The sequence below is a fragment of the Lepus europaeus genome, chromosome 4 (assembly GCF_033115175.1).
Source record: "Lepus europaeus isolate LE1 chromosome 4, mLepTim1.pri, whole genome shotgun sequence".
In the NCBI taxonomy this organism is placed as follows: domain Eukaryota; kingdom Metazoa; phylum Chordata; class Mammalia; order Lagomorpha; family Leporidae; genus Lepus; species Lepus europaeus.
The window spans coordinates 34,698,459-34,726,367 of record NC_084830.1 but is presented as its reverse complement, the minus strand read 5'-3'; the positions used below and the strand labels follow the sequence as shown (position 1 = coordinate 34,726,367).

At 34.5% G+C, this 27,909-nt stretch overlaps 1 protein-coding gene across 1 annotated transcript in view; it reads left to right on the top strand.

Annotated features, from left to right (window-relative positions):
- The window catches only part of EMC2 (ER membrane protein complex subunit 2), a 59,600-nt gene extending 47,823 nt beyond the window's left edge, over window positions 1-11,777 (top strand). Inside the window, exons 10-11 of the mRNA XM_062188104.1 lie at window positions 1,326-1,430; window positions 7,998-11,777. Of these exons, the coding sequence (XP_062044088.1) occupies window positions 1,326-1,430; window positions 7,998-8,084 (192 nt within the window). The 3' untranslated portion in view covers window positions 8,085-11,777. The remainder of the gene's footprint in view (window positions 1-1,325; window positions 1,431-7,997) is intronic.
- Window positions 11,778-27,909: the final 16,132 nt, after the last annotated feature.

Here is a 27,909-nt window from a genome sequence, read left to right as displayed (position 1 = left end):
TCTTGGATTTATGCTCAACATTACTGTATTTCTTATCTAAATGATATTTGTATGATTATTTTTTAAATATACCAATGAAACATATTAGAAATAAGATCTCTGATATGTCAGAGTAAAACATTTTTTATTAATAGAAAAACTGTTTGGAAATTGTAGGAAGTAATTATCTTTTTTATGTATGTCCAGTGAAAAGACTTAAGTCAATTACAAGAGCTATGGAAACAGGAAGAATTGTTGAACCTTAAAATATATATATATATAAAATAAGCACCTCTCTGTATTAGAAGGGCTGGGAAAATAAACTTTAATAGAGTAGTTGCAGACATTTTGATTTATCCTAGTCTTTTTATGGACTTTCTGGTAAGAATCTTCTTGTTGCAACTCAGTGAAAAATAATTGATTGAAGAAAGAAAGACGCATAAAGTAATTTTTAGAAAAGACTATCAAAGTGTATTAGAAGATGATTCAAAGATATTTCAAGAAAATTTTTCTGGATTCTCCCAAAGCCAGTTGATACCTTTGAGCTTTGTTTTAAATCCTCAAATCCACACATCAAGTATTTGAGTAGGTACTGTTACTCCTACCATTTCACAGATGATAAAACTGAGATACAGAGATTTAAGATGGAGACAGTGTGCCTAACTGATTAAGCTGGAATCCACCCTGGGCATGTTACTCCAGAACCTTTCTGATAACCACTTAATTTACTGAAATTCATACTCAAAAAAAGTGATATTAAAGACCTACAGGTATCATATAGACAGATTCTTTTAAGAATAGATATATTTAAGAATAAGTAAAAAGTTGTATTTTCCCTTTTTTAAAAAATAAAAACATACAATTAATAATTAGCATATCAGTTAACAAATTCACAGATGTTTTTCATAGGCCTCATTTAAGAACTTCGTTTTTTTTTAAAAAGCAGAGGGTATATCAAATTGTTGATATTCCTTTTATTATATGATTTTAACTTTAAAAAGCTGATGCAATTTAGTAACAAGATATAACACTAGTAATATCCTGCAGTGGTAATGCAATATTTGATTGTTTTATTTATTTAAATACTTTATTTATATGATATTTTATTTAAGTGATAGGGATTTTATCTTTAGGAGCAATGCTAGGTACATAATTATCTTTTTCTTCCCATGTGGATTGTGCTATAAAATAATTTTCATTTTTATACAGTAATTTCCTTCAATTATATTTTTATCTTAAAAATAGTTTTGGTACATTTTTTGAAACTGTCTCACAGCATTAAAGGCTTTATTTTTTATTATCTTGATTATAAAAGATGGAATTTTGTTTTTGATGTTTGTTTTTAGTCGGCAAGTCATATTGCTTCTAATGCAAAAGCGAGTGCAAAAATGAAAAAGGACAACATGAAATATGCTAGTTGGGCAGCTAGTCAAATAAACAGAGCTTATCAGGTTAGTACTGATAATTTTATTATCATGTATGTCAGTTAATGTATTTCTTAGTTATTTTTGTTTCTACAGAGTATAAAACCAAATGTGATTGTACTTTTTAAGCCTTGCACCTTTATCCAATGTGTTTTAATTGTGTATGATCAATTTAGGGCCACTTTTTTTTTTAACCCCCTAAAAGAGTCTATTTTATCCAATCTGTAAATCTCAGTTGCTTCATTTGACATCTAAAGTAATTATCCAGAAAGGATAAAGACATTGCATGATACATTTCTGAAGAAGATTGGGTATATATTATTAATCAGGGAGCGTGTTTCAGGAAATACAAAAGGAAAAAGGAAAGCCTAAAAGTGAAACATTGTACTTTGTAAAACATAGTTTGTGCAGTCTGCTTAGACTTAAGATCTCATACTCAAAGTTTTCCATTTGTTTCTTAGTGCTCTGATGTTCTATTTTCTGAGACTTTCCAGGAATTTTTTTTCATGGGAAAATTTATCTGATATCATTTATGCTTGTAATTATCAGCCTTTATATTTAAAGGAAAGCTTGGCTCTTTATGCACCCTTTTGGCTTATACTTACTTACTCATGTGTCTTAAACATTCTGTGTTCTTGTCTTTTAGGGTAAAATGCAGCTGTCAAGAAGTCTAATACAGTCCTGATTTTCTTTCTCTCATAAGAGATTTAGGCTTATGGGGGATTTTTTTTTTAAGTCTTAAACTGCAGTAGTTTATTATATGTTTTGTTAATTATTCTTGGGTTAGTTTTTCCAGATACACAATACACTCATTTAGGATGTGGATTCAGCCCTTTTATTTGAGAAAAAATTGCTTTTAGAATTACAGGTATTTTTTTTCTTTTGCTTAAGTTTTCTTTTGTAGGTTTCCAATTGTATCACATTTTCTTTTCCTACCTTTTGTATCATTTTTTTCTTTTCTTTGAAAATTATTTTTTATCATTTTCTGTTTGATTTTTTTCTCAATAATTTCTGATGGAGTTGGTTCATAGTATTTTTGTTGTTCTTTACATTTAAGTGAGAGTTTTCTGAGACTTTAGGAGGAAGTAAGTGTTAAGAGAACAAACAGGATAGGGGGTAAGTAGAGGGATGGAGTTGGATATAGGATGGGATAGCTTTCCCTTTGCTGGCATGGTTTCTTAAGTCTTCCTTCTTTTTGTTATACTTTTTGATCTCTCCTCATTCCATGCTAATCAATGTCTCAAATACAGGAACTTCCTTAGAACTAAGTCTGACTCAGAAAGATTTTGTTTCTCTAGCCCTCTCTTCTATCCCATAGAGCCAGGAGACAGGAGCTTCTTCCAGGTCCCCAAAAGGGGTGCAGGGGCCCAAGCACTTGGGCCATCTTCCTCTGCTTTCCCAGGCCATAAGCAGGGAGCTGGATCAGTAGAGGAGCATCTGGGGAACAAACTGGAGCTCATATAGGATGCTGGTGCCGCAGGCAGAGACATAGCCTACTATGCCACAGTGCCTGACCCACAACTATATTTTTTAAGTGACTTTTTATTAAATTATTATATCCATAGAAAAAATAACTTGATATAAGTATACATTTCAATGAATAATGCAAGATGAATGTATCCAGAGCAGTAAATATACACATACTTCTTTGTATGTCCTTTGAATTTCTACTTCTTTCTTTTCAAGTGTATTGACTTACAACTCTTTCAATCTGCAGAATACTTTTATTATTCTGCACTCAGAAATGTGTATAATTGATCCAATATCACATGGCAAATAAATGTCAGCTAATTTTTGTGGGTTTTTTTTTTTTAAGATTTATTTATTTATAGGAAAGTCAGATTTACAGAGAAAGAGGGAGAGAGAAAAAGAGGGGAGAGAAATCTTCCTTCTGCTGGTTCACTCCCTAAATGGCCTCAATGACCAGGGCTGGGCCAGGCTGAAGCCAGGAGCCCAGAGCTTCATCCTGGTCTCCCACGTGGGTGGAGGTTCCGAAGATCTTGGACAGTCCTCTTCTGCTTTCTCAAATTATAGTAGTATTTGTTACATTGTGTTATTAATCATGTACTTGAATTTTACTTTATGTTTCTTCTGATTATTGCAATAACAATAATAATAGCACACATTCATAGAGAACTTAGTTACAATTTTCCTATTTCAGAAATGAGGATTGTAAGTAGTAGAAAGATATAACATTCCCAGGTTGACAGAGCTGGTTAATGACAGAGCTGATTTCAAACCCAGGCAGGCTGATGCCAGAGTTGCTACTTTTAGGGGTCATAATATATCACCTCTAGAAAGACATGACATGTATAAATGTATTTGGAGCTATCATAAAAGTAATGTCTTACTCCCTCAGTTATTTTCCCCTGTAGAAAATGACATCTCTCCCACACTTGTTTCTCTTCATTCCAGACATACAACTCTTAATAGTAGAGTTTGATTTTTTAGGCTTTTATTTCTTTTTTTCTTTGTTTTCAATGATACAAGGCCTTGTTGACTTGTGCTCTTCAGTCTTTGGGTTTTGCCCTGAGATCTCTTTACTGAAGATGTGGTTTGCCTTTTCATTACTCCTTGGGAAAGGATAATATAAGGAATTTTTCTTGTCAGTTTCTTACTCATTTTGGATCTCACTGCAGGAAGATAACACACTTCTCAGTTGGTCATGTCAGGTTTCTGTATAGCAACTTGGAAACTTCTTAACTGAGAATTGCCTGTCAGACATTTATTTTTATCTCTTGACACCAGTAACAAGTTTTATGCACAATCTCTTAGTGCATTTGAAGCTTTCTTCCACAGATGTTCTGTGTTTTCTTCCTAGAAGTCAGGTTCCATAAATCTTTACATCCGTTACCTTTTGCTAACTTCGTGGCTTAAAATGCCTCATTCTGCAGATCTGGCTTGAGATCAGTTGAGTAACTCTGCTAATCTTGGCTGAGTTCATTCATGTTTCTACATTATCCTGGTGAACAGTGATCTCACATAAATAACCACTTTGCACTCTGTTAGCTAGTGGTACTGGACCTCATGTCTCTCATTCAGCAAGCTATAGGGGCTTATTCACATTGTGGTCTCAGGATTCCAGTAGCATCAATTAGGCAAATTGTATTGTGTACACATTTTTAAGCCTCTGATTGTGTCAAATTTTGCTAATATTCCATTGGCCCAAGCAAGTCACATAGTCAACCCAGAGTCAAGAAATGCAAGACTTCACCTCTCAATGAGAAGAAAAACATGTAATTATTTGACAATTTATTATACTATCATGTAACTCCTTAATTCCATCCTTTTGAGTCAGTTCATTGTGCCTTTTTGTCCACTTTTTTAGTTACAATAAAGCACATGTATTTTAAATGTAGTTTGAATTTTGACTACTCCAGTGAAGACATAGCATTTCCCTCACCTCAGAAAGATCCCTCCTTTCCCTTGACAGTTCTACCCTCCCCATAGCAGGCGAACACTGATTTGACTTTTTAGCACAAATATTAGTTTTGCCTGTACTAGAGTTTTTTTTTTTAAATTAATTAATTAATTAATTTTTATTTTTTGACAGGCAGAGTAGACAGTGAGAGAGAGAGAGATAGAGAGAAAGGTCTTCCTTTTGCCGTTGGTTCACCCTCCAATGGCTGCCACGGCCGGTGCGTTGCGGCCGGTGCATCACACTGATCCGAAGCCAGGAGCCAGGTGCTTCTCCTCATCTCCCATGTGGATGCAGGGCCCAAGCACTTGGGCCATCCTCCACTGCACTCCCAGGCCATAGCAGAGAGCTGGCCTGGAAGAGGAGCAACCGGGACAGAATCCGGCGCTCCGACCAGGACTTGAACCTGGTGTGCCGGCGCCGCAAGGCGGAGGATTAGCCTATTGAGCCTAGAGTTTTATGTAAAGGAGATCATATGTTATGTACTTTTTTGTGTTTGGCTTCTGTCAGCATAATAAATTCATTTCAGTTATTCTATTATATTGTCTACTCAGGTGATTCTCTGTAAGTTGCATAAAAATTTTATCCCGATATATCCCAGTGTATTACAGTGGATGAATCTTTGACCTGTGGATTGACAAGCTAGTTTTTATTATGTGGTTGTTTTGTTTTCTATATGGTGAATTTTCTTAAAAATTATGAAAGGTTTACTTACGCAAATTCAACCATACAAAAAAAACACAAATTTTTGAATAATGTAGAAAAATATAACTTGTACAAGATTGACTTCTTTTTAATTAGATAACTCTCAGATCCAATTGACTCATATCTACTCATGTAGATGTATAAAGTATTTAATACATATTCTTATAATGTTTTTATAGATATTTGGAGAAAATGAAGTTTTAAGAATTGCTTTTCTTTGTTTCCCCATAATGAAATAGAACATTGCTACCACTTGCTTTTCAATTAGCTAATTGGTTTAGCATGTTCAGCAGAGGCAGGCACGTTTGATTAATGCTCATGAGAAACTTCAATGTGAATCTACTCAAAATAATTTTACAGATAAATGCTTCTTTGGTACACTGTTGAATTTATCTATAACAGCGATCCATATGTTACTATGATCGCAGAGGTGATTCTGTAACTATCCTGTTGGGAAATAGAAAATTAAATCATGATTTTAAGGAAAAATGCAATTCTGGCTTAATCAGTTAAGTTACCATATAATTCTGGAATAGACAAAATAATTGCATGGCAGACAAATTTGAAATGATAGATTTTTATTCCAGCTTTCTTTCTATTTGTTCTGACACCAATAAATTAGTTTGATTTATTTTAAATTACATTGGTTGTCAGTAGTGTGACACCATCTTGGGTGATTTTTTTTTAATTAGCTAATTTTTAAAAATCATACTATTATTACATTAAAGTGCAAAACAAGAAGAATGCTGTATTATAAAATACATGTTTGGAATTTAGCTTACAAATTTTTCCATTTTTAATTTGCTGTTTAAAAATTAGATTGAAAGTTATTTTGGGATATCCTATTTTGTACCCTTCCCCCAACCCATCAAAGCTTTTCCTTGGAATTAGACCTTAAAGTATCTGATTAGGACCAGTCCTGTTTACGTTGGGTAGGCAGTGGTAAAAGAAAAGGCTTTCTGTTCTTGGTAAATCCTTGTGAAGGTGAATTTATCAACTGGATAATAGAAGTAAAAGACACATTCCACATTGTTTACTTACCCGGGGAGATTATGAAAAAAGGGTTACAGTTTGGTGGTGTTATTACCATATTTTGTAATTATGACTGGTATTTTTAACAATTGAATTCCTTAAATTAGTGATGCCTTATTAAATGGAAGGTGATTTTGATTTTTAAAGCTTTTCTTTTTCCCTGGCATTTCCTCTAGAAACCCCCTTTATTTATTCTGTGAAATCAAGAATTCAACAAAAAAGCTAATGGTTTAGGAAGTAGGTGAATCAAAATGTTAAGTTGAAGCCAGAGGGGTCAGAGGCAGGTTACCAATTCCTGAAGCCTGTGGCTTCAGTGATAGTACCTTTGCTTGATCACTTCATCTTTCTGAACAGGTCATGAAAAGTTTGCCAAATTAAGTTAATTACAAAAGAGAAGAAACACATCATAAATCAAGTACCTAGTACTTTAGACAGCATTGCTATTAGAAGAAATGATCGGTCACTTGAAAATGCATTCAGTGTTTAGATGTTAGGTTGAAAATACTGGATGTTGTTTTAATCAGTACATTAACCAGGGAGAAAAGTAGGTAATATATATATAATAAACTTTCTCTCATCCACACAAAAGACACTTAGTTGTCTCTTAAATCTGGAGTGTTAAATTAGACTGATAAATGATAGGACTATCAGTTCAGTTAGAAAATTCTTTTTGAAATCAGCATGGTATATTCAACAGTGTGTCCCCTCACTGATAATGTTTACTATACTGAACTAAATGTGCCATTAATTTGATTTTAACTATGTAAAGATAGTACTTGATGCATTATTTTTTTTCATTGTAAAATCCAATCCCAGTGTAGTTTTATATTTACACTTAAACTACAAGTGCACATTTTAATCCTTGTTTACATCAATTAAACATGTACCATAGTTTTACTTGATAGCTCTGTGCTTCAGAAATGTATCATTTTTTCAACTAATCTGGAAAATTAAAAGTATGTATATTGTGTCCTACTTCAAGTAATTTTAGAAATTACTTGCAATTTTAAAATGGTTAATAAAAAGTACTTTAACTTACATTATACCTTTGCTTGAAATTAAAGAAATCAGTTTAAAAGTCAAATAGAAATCGACCATATTTGTATGTAAATATATGCTAAATTTCTATTTAAAATTGTACTTTTAATTTCATAAATTTTTTGAGTCTGAATATAGGACAATTTTTAAATCTGTGATTTATAGGTTATCATGTTTAACACTGAAACTGACAGGTATGCAGTGATGTCATTGTACACTTCAACTGACAAAACCTTAAAAATATATTCTTTAAAACTCAAATTTTGTTCTTGTTGATGAAAAAGAATATATTTGATTTCATGTTAGTGGTAAAATAGTGAATACTAAGCTTTATTAACAATTTAAAGATTGTGATTTTGAAGGTACAACTGAAATTGAGCCTAATTTTTGTTTTCAATTAGTTTGCAGGTCGAAGTAAGAAGGAAACCAAATACTCTCTAAAGGCAGTTGAAGACATGTTGGAAACATTGCAGATCACCCAGTCTTAAGGTTTCAAAAACTCTTTGACATTAGATTTCACAACTGCACAATTGAACTTACTGGCCTGTGACTTATTTACTAAATGCCCAGTGCTATTTATATTCTAATTTTCTCTTAAGAAGGCAGTTACAAAGATTGTGTTTATATAAACCTAAAAATGCCTTTTACTGCTAAGCAGGTAGATGGGGGAATATCCGAGGAAGAGAGATTTAAGACTTACTGATTGTATACCACTCTCTCCATATCACATATATAATCATTACTTTTAAACCGCAACCTGATACAGAAATAACCTTGTTAAATAAACCATTATGATTTATTAAACTTGAATATAAGATTGTAGCTTCATTTTGTTATAATCAGTCTGTAGTTTTAGAACTCAATTTCTAGTTAACTCCTCACTGATAGGAAATGCACCTCATACAAAATTGACAGCAGTAGATTATTTTGACTTTATTTATGGTGTCAGCTTGAATTTTGCTTTGTCTTCTAGTGGGCTACTTAATTCATTTACATGCTGAAATGTTATTCTGATAAACTGTGGTTAAAATATGTCATTCTGCAAGGTACAGTAGTATCTCTTAGTAAATTTTGTTTTCACTTAAGACATAATTGAGATTTTTTGCCTAAAAATACCTGAAAGTTAATGTTTGGTATAATACTTATATTTAACCTTTTTACAAGTTAAACTTTATAGTTTAGTGAACTTTATAACTGTAAATTACATAAAAGAATATTTAAGGATCATAGAAATTAACTGTGAAAAAAATCACATTACAGTGGCTTATTTTTAGTTTGGGGGAAAGAATGAGAAAATCTAAATTATCTTTAGGGACAAAAGTATAGTTCTCATATTCTGTCTCCTCCTTTAGTTATAATTACAATATATTTTTCTCTTTTAATAGTAATTAATCATTGTGCTACCTTCAACCGTGTTTTACACATTTCAGTAGAACAGAAAAGACTTTGAAAGTTAAATACTTTAGCTGCAAATAACCTTTTCAAATAGACAGTTATTTATTCTGGACAAATAAATATCGTTAATAGTTTGCAATTTATAAATGTTTAGATTTTAATTGTTTGTGTTAATATATTGAGACTTCTGTGGACTGGTTACTGATGTTTTTGGGCAAGTAGGGATTGTGAAGGATTTGACAACCTAGTGTTTAGAAAACTTTTGTCAATATCAGCTCCTTTTAATGTTTTAAGTAATTCTTTCTGTTAGTAAATTATTCTCCATATTTAGTCTAATCTTCAGTGTTACATAATGTCTTTCATTTTATTCTGCCAAAATAATGAGCAGCTATTAAATACCTTTTGTTAAAAAGCTCTTCTAATAGGAAATTAACTGTTCCCCCCCTCTAATTCTTTTTTTTTTTTTTTTTTAAGATTTTATTCATTTACTTGAGAGGTAGAGTTACAGACAGTGAGAGGGAGAGACAGAGAGAAAGGTCTTCCTTCCGCTGGCTCACTCCCCAAATGGCTGTAATGGCAGGAGCTGTTCCGATCTAAAGCCAGGAGCCAGGTGCCTCCTCCTGGTCTCCCATGCAGGTGCAGGGCCCAAGCACGTGGGCCATCCTCCACCGGCCTCCCAGACCACAGCAGAGAGCTGGACTGGAAGAGGAGCAGCCGGGACTGGAACTGGCACCCGCTTGGGATGCTGGCGCCGCAGCCTGAGGACTAACCCACTGCGCCATGGCACCGGCTCCATGCCCCCCCTAATTTTTGTTATCACAAGGATGTACTCTTTCTGTACATGAGATAGTAATTGTGTCTCAACATTATCCATTTCAACACTACTTAGGCTCTAAAGGAAATAGTGTCTGCACATTGTCCCGTTGCTTTTTCTCCTTCTCACCCCTGCTTGTCAATCAATAGATTACTGTTTAATTAATAATTGTATGTGTGTGAGAAGTAACTTAGTGCCTCCAGTAGCTGTCAGCCTTAGTTTTCTCTAATTTTCTGTAATTTTTTTGCCAAATTTTTTGAAGCACACTGTCAGTGTAATTTATTAATATCACCCTTATAAACTTCAACTTCAATGTTCTGATAATCCCATGTGGCAGACAGTTGCCTTCATTACTGTTATTACCTCTATTTCTTCGTTAACAGTACCCTATTTTGTTTAGATAGTAGCAAAGATCTTACCTCAAAGAGATGAGAACCCTACCACAGCCCCAGAAGATAGAGCTCAGTTGATCTGAAACAGAAATATTGGTTTCATTCCTTTTGTTTGGTGATTATTAGTCCAAGGCAGAACTTCTTTTAATAAAGGAAACAAACTATATGTTACTATCCTGAGTGGTAGCTGCTTGCCATGTATTGAGTACTTCAGATATGGCTAGTACAACTGCAAAATAGAATTTTTAGTTTTTTAAAGTCTAAACAGCCACAGATCACTAAAGGCTACCATATCACACAATATAGATCCAAAATGTGGGATGACATAATTAGGCAAATGAAATGAAGAAAAGATTGCTTGAAGGGCTTTCCTTTCAAATGAAAAAGTCAAAGCTTTTTTGTAGTTGACAGTTTTTACCTGTTTTCTTCTTCTGACCATATGCCAGTGAGAGACTGAGAAGTACAACAGCCATCTTTAAAACCATGAGATGACAAATTTGAGAATGAAGGTGCATTTCAAAGATAGGGTTGAAACATTAGGGAGGTCCTGGCTCTTTGATGGCTTTGTTGAATGCCTGAACCAACATGAACTGTTACCAACCTCTGTACTTATCATTACATAAGAGATAACTCTTGATATTTAAGATACTGTATTTGGGGTTCTTATTACTTTAGCCATGTATGTGTCTGACTTATATATCCATTATTCAACTATTTTTAATCCTGCAAAACTCTTAGTTTAGACTTGTCAGGATTGATATTTCAGAATGTTAATTTGAAGCAAGAAGATAATCACATATAACAAAAGAAGTAATATCTTCCTACAGCTCAGCCCCTAGCATTTTAAGTCAATGTAGAATGTTAACCATAAAAATAATGCTGATTTGGGAGCAGAGAGGAATGTAGGAAAAAAATAGCAAGGCAAGGCCAGTGTTTCAGATGCTGGTGAACATTTAGTTTAACTTTTTAACAGCAAATATTTAGAAGACTCTTTTCTTCTAATCCACAGCCTGCTTACTCTCAAAATAACTTATGTGACTAAATGCCATAGAACCATATACTTTTAGAGGGGACATTGAAGATGATTTGGTTGTACTCAGTCTTAAGATGAAGAATCTGAGGCTCAAAGAAATTAATGTCTTCTGTGACAGAGTGGAGACAGAGTCCAGTATGTCAGGGATTTTCATTTCAGTACTTTTTCTAGTACCCTCTGATGTGTATGTCTGTTTTGTGATAGGGTGTTCCCATTTTAGGGTGACTAGAATGAGGACCAGACATATGCAGGGGTCATAGCTTGTTAACAGAACAAGAAGTGGTATTCACATTGTCTGATTTGTAAAACAATGTTTTCATTAATAAAGTCAAAATTTTATTTTCATTTAAATTGAATTTAACTTATTTAAGGTGTTTCATTTATAATCACTGTGAAGAGTATTTTAGAATACTTAGATGTACTGTATACCTCTTTTGCTTTGAATCTTTGATGTATCCTTTCTCCCTTATGACCCCTGGGTTATCTTTTAATATAGGCTGAATTGTGTTCTCCCAAAGTTTGTGTATTAAAGTCTTAACCCCTAGTATCTAAGACTGTGATCAGATTGGGTATTTAACGTGATAATTAAGTTAAATTGAGGTTGTAACAGTGGACAGTAATTCAGCCTAACTGGTATTCATATTAAATGCAGAGCTAAGGGGTCAGCATTGTGGTACGACAGATACCAGCTGTGACACCAACATCTCATATGCCTGTCAGTTTACGTCTGTCCCCAGCTGCTTCACTTCCCATTCAGCTTCCTGCTAAAGTGCCTGGGAAAGCAGCAGAAGATGGCCCAAGTACTGGGACCCCTGCCACTGCACGAAGCTCCTGAATCCTCGTTCCTGGCTTCTACCTGGCCCATCCCATCATTGCCGCCATTTGGAGAGAAAACCACCATATGCAAGATCTCGCTTTCTTGCTCTTGCTTTCTTGTTCTCTTGCTGTCATTCCTTTTCTGTAACTCTGGCTTTCAAAAAAATAAATTTTAAGAAAGAGAGAGAGAGAGAGAGAGGGAGAGAGAGATAAGGACACAGGCGCAAAGACAGAAAGCCATCCATCAGCCAACGAGAGTCCTCAAAAGAAACCAGCCTGTCCTAATACTTGATCACAGACATCTAGCCTCAAGCCCTGTAAGGACATATCGTTTCTTTTGTTTCAGACCAGTCTGTGGTACTTTGTTATGGCAGCCCCACCAAAGTAATAATCACAGAGAAAAGAGAAGTCACTGGATAAAACATACTTACTATCTGACATTTTTATTTCTATAAACAATTTCTCCCCCCTCATCTTCCAGTAGAAAATGCCTACTTTTCTATGAGTATGTCCCACACAGCCCTCCTGCATTTTCTTTCTAGCTGTACTTCAGTGTCATGAACTTGCCATTACTCCTTTCTACCTCAGAACATCCTGCTTTCCCAAAAATATTTCTTTATTTTTCTACACAACTTGTCCTTATATTTGTTTCTTCATATCTTCTCTCTTTCAGTTCACTTAGGTTCTTGCTATTAATATAGTAAAATAAACTTACCACTCCCACTTTTTTTTTTTTTTTTTTTTTTTTGACAGGCAGAGTGGACAGTGAGAGAGAGAGACAGAGAGAAAGGTCTTCCTTTGCCGTTGGTTCACCCTCCAATGGCCTCTGTGGCCGGCGCATCGCGCTGATCCAAAACCAGGAGCCAGGTGCTTCTCCGGGTCTCCCATGCGGGTGCAGGGCCCAAGGACTTAGGCCATCCTCCACTGCCTTCCCGGGCCATAGCAGAGAGCTGGCCTGGAAGAGGGGCAACCGAGACAGAATCTGGCACCCCGACTGGGACTAGAACCAAGTGTGCCGGCACTGCAAGGCAGAGGATTAGCCTATTGAGCCACGGCGCCGGCCACCACTCCCACTTTTTAAAATGTCCTTCCTCATTTCAAACCCTCCTTCCTCTACTAGCCCATTTCTTTTCTCTTTTACTATCAAATTATTTTTTTTTCTGTTCAATCTATTTTTTTTTTATCTCTTATTTAATGAATATAAATTTCCAAAGTACAGCTTATGGATTACAATGGCTTCCCCCACCAACTTCCCTCCCACCCGCAACCCTCCCCTTTCCCGCTCGCTCTCCCCTTCCATTCACATCAAGATTCATTTTCAGTTCTCTTTATATACAGAAAATCGGTTTAGTATATATAAAGATTTCAACAGTTTGCCCTCACATAGCAACACAAAGTGAAAAATATTGTTGGAGTACTAGTTATAGCATTAAATAACAGTGTACGGCACATTAATGACAGGTATCCTGCATGATATTTTTTTAAAAAATTGATTAATTTTCTATGTAATTTCCAATTTAACACCAATTTTTTTTTCATTTTCAATTATCTTTATATACAGAAGATCGATTCAGTATATACTAAGTAAAGATTTCATCAGTTTGCACCCACACAGAAACACAAAGTGTAAAAATACTGTTTCAGTACTAGCTATATCATTACTTCACATTGGACAACCCATTAAGGACAGATCCCACATGAGACGTAAGTACACAGTGACTCTTGATGTTGATTTAACAATTTAACACTCTTGTTTATGGCGTCAGTAATCTCCCTAGGCTCTAGTCACGAGTTGCCAAGGCTATGGAAGCCTTTAGGGTTCGCCGACCTCGATCTTATTTCAACAGGGTCATAGTCAAAGTGGAAGTTCTCTCCTCCCTTCAGAGAAAGGTACCTCCTTCTTTGATGGCCCCGTTCTTTCCACTGGGATCTCACTCACAGAGATCATTCATTTAGGTTTTCTTTCTTTTTTTTTTTTTTTTTTCAAGGGTGTCTTGGCTTTCCATACCTACAATACTCTCATGGGCTCTTCAGCCATATCCGAATGCCTTAAGGGCTGATTCTGAGGCCAGAGTGCTGTTTAGGACATCTGCCATTCTATGAGTCTGCTGTGTCTCCCCCTTCCCATGTTGGATCTTTCTCTCCCTTTTTGATTCTATCAGTTAGTATTAGCAGACACTAGTCTTGTTTGTGTGATCCCTTTGACTCTTAGATCTATCAGTGTGATCAATTGTGAACTGAGATTGATCACTTGAACTAGTGAGATGGCATTGGTACATGTCACCTTGATGGGATTGTATTGGAATCCCCTGGCACGTTTCTAACTCCACCATTTGGGGCAAGTCTGATTGAGCATGTCCCCAATTGTACATCTCCTCCCTCTCTGATTCCCACTCTTATATTTAACAGGGATCTCTTTTCAGTTAAGATTTAAACACCTAAGAATAATTGTGTGTTAATTACAGAGTTCAACCAATAGTACTAGAACAAAAAAAAATACTAAAATGGATAAAGTATTACAGTGACTTGATCAGTGCTTGTGCTGACTGTTGATGTACAATGTAATACTATCAAATTATTTTTTAAGAAATACTATTTTACTTATTTGAAAGACAGAAACAGAGCAGTATCTCATCTGCTGAATCACATCACAAATGCCTGCCAAAGCATGGAGCTAGGAACTGAATCCAGGTTTTTCACATGGATGGCAGAGAACCAACTTACTTACCTGAGCTACCTCCCTGAGCTTTGTTTGGAGTTGGGAGCAAAGCCAGGATCTGAATCCAGGCATTGCAATATGGGATGCTGGCATCCCAAACAGCATGTTAACCAATACACCAAATGCCCACCCCAATAAGTTTTTTCCTTTCTTTCTTTCTTTCTTTTTTTTTTTTTTATCTGAAATTAAATCTATTCTTCCCATCTAGTTTCTAAAATTGTCATACTTTTGCGTTCCTCCTGCCAAACTATTCCATTGAAATAGTTTAGTTTCATGTCACTGATCTAATAGTTATTCTGTTTTTAAATTTATGACCATGTCCCATTACTTTTATGCTCTTACTATGCATCTCAAATCTGTCCATTTCTCTCTATTTCCATTACCAACACTCTAGTCCAAGCTACTATCACACAACTTCCAAACTACTACCACAGCCTGACAGCCAGGTTTCCTACATCCTTTCCAGTCCATTCCACACTACAATCAGAATGTGGCTATACACTCCGAATAGTGCCATTTCATTTCCCCTTCCCCACCCCATTAAAACTCTAATATTGTTCACATTTTTTGGGTATTAACATGACCCTGAAGGTTCCATATACTGTCAGAACCAACAGGAAGATTCAAATTTCCTTAATTATAAATGGCCCCCTCTACCTTCCCTCTCTTGAGTTCAGCCACATTTAAATGCCCTAAAGTTGATAAACTTCCTTCTTCTACAGCTTTGATACCTATTCTAGAATACTAAGGCTGGACTTGTTTCATACAGTTGGTTTTTTTGTTATTTTTTGCCTGCTTGTAATTTTTTTTACAATGTTTCATTTTGAAATATTTTAACTCACAATACATTAGAATAATATTGCAGAGATTCTGCCAGTTATAATACAGCCTCTCCCTATTATTTTATATAAACACAGAACGTCATCATACCAGGAAATTGACATTGCAACTTTACTGTTAACTCAGGTACAGACCTTACTCAGATTTTACAATTTTTACATACTGCTTTTTTCCATGTTTACCAAATGTGATCATATATGTAGATTTCATGTGTTACTGTAACCACAGTCAAGATAAAGAACTTTACATCACTACAAACAAACTTCCTTTTACCTCTTCATAATAGTTACGTGCCCTGATCTAACCTTAATGTCTGTCATCCACTGATCTGTTTTCTATGACTGTAATTTTTTCCTTTAAGAATGTTATATAACTAGAATCATAAAGCAGAAAATTCTTGTAGAAATTTTTTTCACTCAACATATTGCCTTTAGATCCTCAGTGTTTGTGTCAGTAATTTGTTCTTTGTTATTACAAAATAGTATTCCATCATGTGAATGTACTATCTCCCATTAATACATTCACCATAGAAGAACAGTTTGTTGTTTCCAAGTTTTTCTTTTGGAAATAAAGCTCCTATGGATATTTATATAGTGACTCTTATATGAAAACAAAATTTTTATTTAGAATAAATAAGTGATGTGATTGCTGGGTTTTATAGTACGTTGCATTGGTTAACCTTTTCAGAAATTGCCAAACATTTAAAGAACTAGCTCTGTATGACCTCTGCTGGAAAATACAGATTAAAACACCTTCAACTCATTAGATGAGGCCAATATTACCCTCAATAAGAAAATAATATTTTCTTAAACATAGATATAAAATATTAGCAAGTTGAATATGTAAAAAAGAATACTACACCATGACCACATTGAGTTTATTTCAGAAATGCAAGTCTGAGTCAGTATTTGAAAACTCAATCATTACAATAAGAAAATGAGAAAAGTACAATTATAGCATTTGGTACAGAAAAGTCATTTGACAAAATTAAAGACCTGTTTAAGACTGGGAACAAATCCCTGAAATTAAAGGAAACTTTCTGAGATTGAAGAACATCTACAAAAATTGAATGATGAGGGGCTAGTGCTGTGGCATAGTGGGTGCCAGTTGGAGTCCTGGATGCTCCTCTTCGGACCCACCTCTCTGCTATGGCCTGAGAAAGCAGTAGAAGATCATCCAAGCGCTTGGCCCCCTGTATCTGCGTGGGAGACATGAAAGAAACTCCTGGCTCCTGGCCCTGGATCAGCCCAGTTCCAGCTGTTGCTGCCATTTCGGGAATGAACCAGCGGATGAAGGATGTTTTCCACACTCTCCCCCCTCCCCCCCCCCCCCAAACCCTGTAACTGTACCTAGCAAATAAATAAATGAGTCTTACAAAAAAACTGAATGATGAAAGACTAAATGTATTCTCCCTAAGATTGGAAATAAGGCAAGGATATGTACTCTCACTATTTCTGTTCAGCATAGTAATTGACATTGTAACTGGAGCAATAAAATAAGAGGAATTAAAAGACATGGAGAATGGAAAGGAAGAAGTAAAACTGCCCATTTGCAAATAATGATAGTCTACATTGAAAGTCCCAAGAAGTCTCCAAGAACTTATTAGCAAGTGAGTTTAGTAAGATCACAGAATACAAGGCCAGTACAAAAATACTTCTGTGTGCTATCAGTATAGCATATAGTACATATTTGAATGAATCAAACTCTTAAACACATTTAGGTGTAATTCAGCAAATCTTAGTTCCAGCAGCAGCTTATTTCCACTTCACTCAGTTCCCTGGTAAAGAAAGTGTAATTGAGAATTTTTCTCAACTCTGAAGTTATAACAAGGACTAGTTAGTGGTTCTCAATGGAAACTGTTAGAAATGCAAATTATTGAGCCCCACCTGAGACCTACTAAGTGAGAAATGAGTTTGGATCCAGCAATTCATGTTTTAAGAAGCCTGGTATTCCTAAGGCCTACTAACATCAGAACCACTGATATAGACTAGACTCAGTGATTTGAAAATAGTCATTGGAAGAAGCAAATAGTTCTGTGAAGATTTGTATATTACTTCCTGTGTTTTTCCCTAATGTTTATGACATTCTTCGTGTTATGCCATGTTCCTCTGCTTTATAGTCTTTTCACCGTTTTTCCCTCCATTTTTCTTCCCATTCATTCTAGAATGTCCATTCTAGATACTTTAATAAAGAACTGAGTTATGCATGTGTGTTTTATATCTTGAACATTTTTCTGTCAGTTATTTTAAAGTTAGTTCACAGGAAAAATTATTACTCTTCTGTTTCTCAAAAGTCAAACTAATTCTTTTGATTTATATTAATTTTCCCCAATAATGTTTTTGGTAATTAAGATGTTTTTAAGAGAAGGAATGAAGAAGAGTGCTTTTTCAAAAGAGAAATTTTATGTCTTTATATGCAACATGTTCATATTTACATCTCTATTTGTACATATGTATACACTACATATAATAATAGAAAAATCCAGATGCATTTGTTTATCTTACACTAACTGGTTGGGTATAAAAGGTATGAGCTTTGTGGTGAGCATAGCAGAAGGCAAAAATAATTTCAAGACTTCTATATTCATTGTCTTCTAATAATAAAAAAATGATCAATAATTACAAAGCTTTTGATATCCAAGAAATTAAAAGTGTATTGCAGCAAGTCACTTTCAGACACAATTGAGGGAATTTCATTTGGGTAAGTTACATCTCCCCTCCTCAGCATAAGAAAATAAAACTGAATATGCAGCTCATTTTTAAGTCAAGAAAATTTTTTCCACCGGCAATATTCTTGGAGACATCAGTCTTCTACATAAGTCACTACTGTGGAAACATCTATCTACAGAAGTCCAAGTAATGAACCTTACAAATGGAGAGTGGATTAGTAACTTTGAGAAAATCTGAGAACATAGTCAATGAACATGAGAGATACAAAACAGAATTTCCTTTAATTGTGAACTCAATTTCTTTTGGGGCAATTTAAGTACTATGTGAAACTGTAAATGTAACACATCTTTTGAAAACCGTAAGTAACAATGTGCACCATCAACACATCTATTTAAAATCAAATCGAAGGTCTCCAGATTGATAACTATAGCCAGTGGTTTCAGAGTTGGGCTCAAATGACAGCTTGTCCTGCATCTAATACCTGTCATGCTCCATAAGATAGAGGATCAGAGACAACCCCATTGGAAATTCCCCAGGGATCTGTCTACTAGTCTGATTGAAAAACGACTGGGATAAATCTGACTACAGCTCTTGTAAGGATCAAGATGGGTTGGTTCCAAATGAAAGAAATTGAAGAAATGAAAATGAAAATGACACACATTTTGTGATTTGGTGATCATTTACAACCCTGTATCTGCTGTTGAGTAACTGTTTCTTTCTTCATACTATTAGTTGAACTCTTTACTTAGTGTAGGGTTAATCTTACAAGTATAAATTTAACTGAAAATAGATCTTTGTAAAAATTAAGAGTGGTAATAGGAGAAGGAGGAGGCAGAAGGAGTGGGGGCATGGGCTGGAGGGAGGGTCGGTGGGATTTATCACTATGTTCTTAAATCTGTAAATCTGTACACATGAAATTTATATATCTTAAATAAAATTTTAAAAATGACAATAAGAAAATTTCAACTAGTCCTACCTATAATTTTCAAAAAAGAAGTAGGAATGGAGAATTTAGACACAGTACCAAGCCAAGTAGTTGCATCCCAAATGGCAGCCAAGAATCAGCTGCACATCACAGTGGTGTCAGCTAACTCTGGTTACTGTATGTGTCACCTGGAAGATTTAATACTATTGTATTTATATGCATGTAGAATTATTTTCCAAGATGGCAGTGAAAAAGTGTACATTTGGAAATGACTCTTATGCCTGTACAATTGCAATCTTAAAAATTTTAGAAAAGGAATTTTTTTAAATGTTAAAGATGTAAGAGTAATTGACTATAAAACTTCTTTTCATTTGGTAGTGAGTACTGCTGAGTATTTCATTGTTCTGCCATGAGATTCTCTTTAATCAGGGGTGGGGAACATCAGGCTCCAGGACCATTATGAGGCCAGCAAAATCTTTGGTCTGGCCTGCCTAGGCAACCACAAGCAGGACTTGAAATTCAATAAATCTATTGCAGGCTAATTTTTAATAATTTTGTATGGCCTACGAATGTTATAAATATCCAAATGGCCCTTGGCAGAAAAAAGTTTCCCTACCCCTGCAATAATAAAACATTTTTCCCACAAGGAAGTACTCACAAGCCTAAAAAGACTCAATTGAGTTCATTGTGATTTTAATTGTGTCCTCATTTAGCTTAACAGCTTTAGGTTTGTACATACTTTTATATCACCAAATCTCATGTCACTGTATTAGTTTTTCTAGTCATACTCTTATCAGTGATTAGAAATGATTTTCTTAAAATTTCAATTGTAGAATTTTTTTTTATAAGCTTGTAGAAGTACGCCACCTAGAGTTTTAAAATTTTTAAATAAAAAACTGCAGGCTGGTTTGATGTTAATTTAAACTTCAAACGAGACATTTTAATCAAAACCAAGCCAAATATAATTGCATGAAATTTTGTATACTTGATTCTTAACATTGTTATATTTAGAATATGATATTTGTTAATTGTTCCAGATTGAGTACTTCAACTAATATGCATACTTGAGATAGGAAGCAAATAAAATTAAGAAAGTATAATTTTAAAAACCCAATTCAGTGACAGGCCTAATTTTATTGTTATTACCAATTAAGCTTCTTGTAGAAATAGTTGAAAAATTTCATATATACATACCATTGTATATTTTTATACATACACTGTGTTTTATCTTTGGTGTGTTGAAATGAACTTTTAAAGTTTAATTGTAGATGACAAAGCCATTGTCTCGTGAGCTTTGATTCTAGAGATCTGAACATAATAGTAGGTAACATTTTCCAAATTCTTATAAAATGTGGATGGAAAGAATCCTTTTATTTAGCTGCTTATGACTTTTGAGTTGAACACAATACATGCATTTTTCTTGGAAGTAAGAAAAAAATTGGAATTGGTTTTAAAGTTTGCCTGTAGACATAAATAATTTTATTTAGAAGGAAAATACTGGGTAAGATGTTGAAGCCAATAGGCTTCTTCAACTAGGTGTTGTGAAAAAGCATTGACATGTCATAGTGATTGTGATGGGGAAAGATTTCAGAAAGATTAATGTAAAACTTTTGGATTTAAAACCAAAACTATTTACAGAGGTCAAGAGCTTCTACTTTATCTGTGCTTTAAAATATCCTTAACTCTTCTTGTTTTTCTGTCTGTTGATATGTAATACTTAGAATTTTTACATTGGTGTGTTCACACTTTGGAGCACTTGTGAACAAATGATATTCTTTTAAGATTACAAGAGATAAGATTGTCTAGTGTAATACTGCTGTGATTTATTAGTGGCTGTATTGTTAATTTCTACAACATAAAGGAAAAATACCTGGAGAGTGGGGATCTTGTCTTCAATTTCCGTTCCCCTTCAACAAGTAATATATATATGTTGATCTCACAGTGGATACTTATGAACATTTGTTGATTTCATGTTTTTTCTCCCTGCCCCCCAAAAATGTATGTAATGAATGTCATTCAGCTGCTAACCTAACACTCAAATTAGGTTATCAGACTATGAATTTGATTTGTGAAGTTTGAATATTGTGTGTGTTTTTTTTAATTGAGTATGGCAAATCTTAAGGCTCAACAGAAACTCCTTGATAGCAGTTATGTATTACAGAAGTTCAGAATGAAAAGTTTATAAAATTTCTCAATCCACTAAGAATAAGAGCCAGACAGAAAAGATACCCATTGAGTAACAGTAATCATCAGTGTTAAAAAAATCCAAAAACTTATTTTTCAGTTATGATGGATACATATATTTTATTTATTATATAGCTTCAAGACTTTAAATGCACTGCCTAGAATATGTTCCAGTTGCTATGGGGAGTTCTGGTATTTGTCAATGTAGGGTTTCCTACTTGGCAGCATTTTATATTTATGATGGCATCTGTGTTTGCTGGTTGTTGCATTTGCAGTGGAACTTGTATTTCAGCCAGTTGACGAGAGAAGGAGAAAAGAAAGCAAATTAAACTTGACTTTTTGGCAATGAAGCAGTAGCTTCTTGTTACTTGCATCCATATATTCCAAGAACACCAAATGCAACTGCAGTTGTGTGCCATAGTTATTCTACAAATGACTGGCTACAGTTGCACTATCATAAAGTTGTGTAATAATATTAAAACCCAGGGGCTGGTGTTGTGGGATAGGGGTAAAGCCACCACCTGTAATGCCAGCATCCCATATGGGCAATGCTTTGTGCCTCAGTTGCTCTACTTCTGTTCTAGCTCCCTGCTACTGATCTGGAAAAGCAGCTAAGGATGGCCCAAGTGCTCGGGTCCCTGGCACCCACTTGGGAGATCCAGAGGAAGCTCCTGGCTCCTGGGTTCAGTCTGCCCTGGCCCTGGCTGTTGTGGCCATTGGGGAGAGGACCGGTGATGGAAGATCTCTCTGTCTCTCCCTCTATCTCTCTCTGTCTTTCAAATAAATAAATTTTTAAAAACATTAAAACCCAAAAGTTAAAAATCAGGTAATCCTTATCAGTTGATATGACACTGTTTAAATGAATTTTAATATGGGAGATTAACCTTTACAGAATAATGCTTATTTTTTGTATTATTTTAGTAAGAAAAAAATGCCATCAATAGCATTATGTAAGCTTTCATCTTAGAATAAGTGAAATGCTAAATGGATTACTTTTAAAAAAAATTTGCATTGAATCTTTTGAACTGATTTGTGTCTTCCAGGTAGGCCTAGAATATTTAATTTTCATAAAGATTGTCTTCAGATATCTTTCTTCAGGGACGTAGAAAAATTTTATTATGAGCCAATGTTGACAAATTATGTTCATTGTAATTTGTATTTTTGTAGGTTTTGTTCATTATAAATCATGTATTTTCATTTTTGAACACTGGCCATCTCACAGACACAACTTAGTTAACTGTCTATTAAATAAGAACATTTTATATACCCCAGAGATGTTGCACAACTATATACCCTGGACTCTAGAGGGCTGTAAAGTGAATACATTGATAGGGCTAATACAAAAGAGAAGGCAATATGGAGAGAAAAATCCAGTACTTAATTCTTGTCCTCAAGGATTCTTTACCTAGTTTGAAAGACAGTGTAAAAGAATGAAAGTTCTTTTCATCAGCCAGTAACTTTCCAATAGATCAGTATGAGAGTGATTCTTGTTTGCCTAGTGAATTACAACATTTGTGATGTACATCTTCAGAGGAATACACAATTGAAGGTTGGAGGTTTCTGTAAAGACTTAAGAGTGGTCATGAGATTTGGTATTATAGTAGAAAGTTGGATAGCATTATATAGAAGGTTGATGCCCTAAGGAAGGGAACAACTTAACGCATCAGCCATAAAGAAGGGAAGACAAAACACCTTTTAGAAGCACAGTGAGTGGATCTTTCCCATTAGGTGGAAAATAAGTATATTAGAACAAATATGCATATTTCTCTAGTACTTTTTAAGGGTTTTCTATATGATTTTGATTTAACCAAAACACTTGCACAGAACTAAAACAATCAAATTATTTAAACAAAGTGTAAGTGACCAAAATATAAATTTAAGCGTTGATGAACTATAAAGAAAGGTAAAATTAGGGGAAGGTGTAGTATTTAATTTTTTTATTGCAAAGAGACTACTTAAATGTAAAACATGATTTCAAAGTGGCAACAAGATTCTTAAAACTTTTTTCCTAGCTTTAGAGAGATATTTGATTTAGCAAGCATATCTTCTATTGAGATGAAATTTTATCTAAATTTTAATATTATTTCCCATTCTTTTAAAAAATTGTATCTAAGATTATTCAGATTTTCTTGGAATTATTTTTATCTGCCCATCTGAAGTTTTTATAAACTATTCACATAGTCTCTTTCTCAGTTACTTATGTACGCACCTCAGTGATGCAATGTTTGATGGGAAATAAGTAAGGAATATCATAATCATTTATTTTAAGTTTTTGAAATGGTGCTTGAAAAGTGACTTTAAAAATAAATTCTAAATATGCTTTTTTGGTTGGATCTACCTGGAATTAGAAAGTTTTGTGTTGCTCAAGTCGTTTTATATGGAATGTCACCCCTCTTCCAAACTGAAATCACAAATAATGGAGAACTTGGATAAACTTTTAAAAAGTAGTTTGAAAGAGTAAATGGTTATTAATATATCTCTATCAAAAATAGACATGAAAAAGTGTTTCCCTCAAATGTGATTGAGAATACAGTTGTTAGATTATTTTTAAGGTTCTGGCCATTAGGTTCAGCACTGGTTGGTGTTTAAAATCAGAAAGAATACTTAAATTGATTTTACATAGAGAACTTAGAAAAGAGTACCATTCATATTTATTATTCTTCTTTTATATTAGGAGACTCAATTCTTGATTCAGAAATTCTGAAACAAAGCTCAATTCAAATGTATGAATGTTTTTATATGTTAAAAAACTCAAATCCAAATTCTTAAAAAATATATTTGAGAAACAGAAAGGAAGGGAGGGAGGGTGGAAAGAGGGGAGGGAAGGTGGAAAGGTAGGGAAGGGAGAGAGAGGAAGGAAGGTTGGGTGGCACGCACTTCCATCTGCTGAAAAAATCCACAGTGTCCACAACTGAGCAAGGCCAAACTAGGAACCTGGAACTCAATCCAGGACTCCCAAATGGGTGGCAGATACTCAATTTTTATTTAGGTTTCTACAACTGCCTCCCAGGTTCTGCATTAGCAGGATGCTGGAGTTGGGAGCTGGAGCTGGTTATCAAACCCAGGTACTCTGAAATGGGTTGTGGAAAATGCTGTTTCAGAAAAGTATGTAAAGCATTTTGAAAAGTCCATTCAGTAAATGCAAATGCAAACTAAAAAAACAAAACAAAACAAAACAAAAAACGATCAACATATTCTGTTTTGGCATTGCCACTTACCCATATTCGAGAGAAATTTCACAGACATTTTATTTGTTTGACCTGTAGAATACCATCAAATGGATTAGACTGAAAAAAGATGGAAAATAACACCAATTGTGGCACATCTGTAATGATGTCACTATATTATGAGCTTAATAATTTCATTTGATCTTAGGTTTTGATGCAAAACTTAAAATATTGCTATGGTTTAAAGTAAATTATTGAATCTTGATAACAAGAAAATAAATAAGATTATTAGCATTGCAACAAATCCCTAAATGAAATATTGTTTGCAAAATAGTAAGCTAGTTTTATGCCCAGGGAGAGGAAAAAGTTAGAAAGACAAATGCTCCAGCAGAATCTTGATTCTGAAAATAAATAAAAGGAGTCAAGTGATCCTACAAAGTGTTAATATGTATCAATAACTTTCTAAAGAACAAATGATTAAAGTTGGATTTTTAGTATATATATAGATATATAGATATAGATATATAGATTTCAAGTATGTCTGTCTTGATACTTTGAGACCATTTCTTTTTGCATTAAAAATTCAGGAAAACCAATTTAAAACAACAAATTACATCAAAGGAAATCTGGAATGTATAAATATCTGTTAGGACTTGAAATATCATATTATATATTAAAAAATTAACCTCTTTTATAGAGACCGAAAGCCTCATACTTTCTTTTCAAAGGTAGCAGAACAAAAAAAACTTTATAGATTAGGTCTACACAGTAAACTGTATAGAGTGAAAATGCCAAATCTTGGATATCCTTACTCTCCAAATGGCAAAGCAAAATACGTTGTTCTGCAGTAGGTATTATAGTTCTTAGAGAAAATATTTTATACCACAAAGCAGGTTATTTTTAATAATGATAATTCCCAGTGAACAAAGACTTTACAGTATTTGGAAGGGAATCCAACAGTACCCAAAACCTTTGGACCTGAGGTAAGACATAGAATCTGGTTTGTTCCTATGGTGAAAGATGACCTCCTTAGTTTACTAAGTATTTTATATGTCACTGATCATTTTCCTATTCGTAAATCACTAAACACATCTCTAATTTGCTATGGTGTTTGCTGAATTCTTAGGATTGTTTAATCTTCTTTTAATCTCTTGAAGATTTATATTCTAAGTCTAGGTTTTGCATGTTTAAAGTTAACCTGTTATCCTGCCATTTGATTGGCTGACAGTTTTGCACTCAGGATTTAGTTAGAAGGATGTTTAACATTGTGGGTGATTTGGTTTGCAGGAAATAAAATAGCTCATCGAAGCCAACTTGGGCCACACATTTTTAAGGATTAAATGCTGAACCTACAGGGTACTTAATAGCTGTTTTGGAAGTTGCCAAAAAGGAGTCACTCAGGCTACGTGCAGCAGATGGGTGTGGTCTAAAATGGCTTGAACTTTCCAAATGTCCTGGCTCTTTTCCTCTTTGGGTTTCACCAAAACAATTTCTTTCATCATTGAAGCATCTGGCCAGCTCTACATTTTATTTTTCTTATTATTAACTAAGGGAGAAAATTGAATCGGGGGAAAAAGCTGTGGCTGAATCCAAAACTTATGCCAAAGATGAAGTTCGGTGGCTCAAATGTCCAAGTTTGTGTGGATCTATAACAGCAAAATAACAGTATCTAATAGACAGTAAAATAAATGAATAAATGATGTATACTAATTCCTCGGTCTCTCTTACTCTTTTTGAATAGAGACTTGAGTTCTTCCTTGAATTTTGTTTCTGCATGAATTGACCAGCTTCTATCATTCTAGCTTTACTTTAAACAGTAGTGTAAGTAATAATGTTACATATTAGCTAGCTAGATTGAGAATAAACCGCTTTTCTGACATGAAGCTTTAGGTGAGACATGCTAGTTATATTGCTTTACTTTTGATTTTATGAATTTGCCAATTATCCTATCTGAATTTTAGGTCCTTTACTTGATGTTTAAAGTAATTTTTTACTTGTTACTCTGTTTCTGGGAAAATCATCCAGCCTTACTTTGCAAAAAAAGTAAAGCTTTTCCATACTCATGTTTATAGTTAGCATTATGTCCATGGTAAATTTTTTCTGATTTTGAGGACATGAAGAACCAGATCATGTTTCTCAAGTGGCAGATGTCTCCTCACTTCCACTGTTTCTGATTTTAATCCCCTTCCAACTGTGTATCTCTTCTAATCTTTAACCTTACTTAATTAATCTTTAACCTTGCTTAATTCTAGAAATCAACAATATTTTTGTTGACTGGATTTATGTTCTTTTGTGAAACAACAGTCAGAAATTTATACATATGTTTGGGCATATATTTGAGTACTGGTTAATTCCAGTAATTATGACTAAAACAATCATCTGATTTTAAATAGTAAGCCTTTTAATGATAGATAACTTCATTCAGAACTCTAGTTCTTGAAGTGGCTTCTTAGTACAATTCTGTTTTATTGATCTGAAAAGGCTAATCTAAAAATCAGTCTTCCAGCAACAAAGAACACCTGAAGAAAACACTGACAGAATAAATAAAAGCATTAAATACTTCAGAGATCCCTGAAAATTCTTTTGTTCCATAATAGATATAGCAACCCTTGATTTTTTAGAAGCCACTTACTATATTTTTTATGTTCTTTTTTTTTTTTTTTTTGACAGACAGAGTTAAGAGACGGAGAGAAAAGTCTTCCTTTTCCGTTGGTTCACCCCCCAAATGGCCGCACCGGCTGGCACATTGCGGCTGGCGCACTGCGCCGATCCGAAGCAAGGAGCCAGATGCTTCCTCCTGGTCTCCCGTGTGGGTGTGGGGCCCAAGCACTTGGGCTATCCTCCACTGCCTTCCTGGGACCACAGCAGAGAGCTGGACTGGAAGAGGAGCAACTGGGACAGAATTCGGCACCCCAACCGGCACTAGAACCCAGGGTACTGGCGCCACAGGCGGAGGATTAGCCTAGTAAGCCACGGCGCAGGCCACTACATTTTCTTATAATATTCTTTCTTTCTTACTATTTTCCCAGAAGCCTGAAATGATTTTTTTTATAGACATGTAATGACAAATTATCTATTTGGCCCCAGTGAGCTACATGTATTACTAAGTTAATTTAACCCTCTAATGTAGTAAAGAAGTACAGTAAGCCACTGTAGAGAGCTGTATACATCAGAGATCCACAAGAAGTAGAAATAATACAGAAGATATACTACAGTGTGGGAAGCAAGAAAGTCAAGTAGACCACTAAAGGTATATGGACATCTTGAACACATTTTGAAATACTGGATAAATAAAACATATTATTATATACTGATTAATTGGAAAAATGCCCCCAAATAAAGGAACCCAGGAGCGAGAA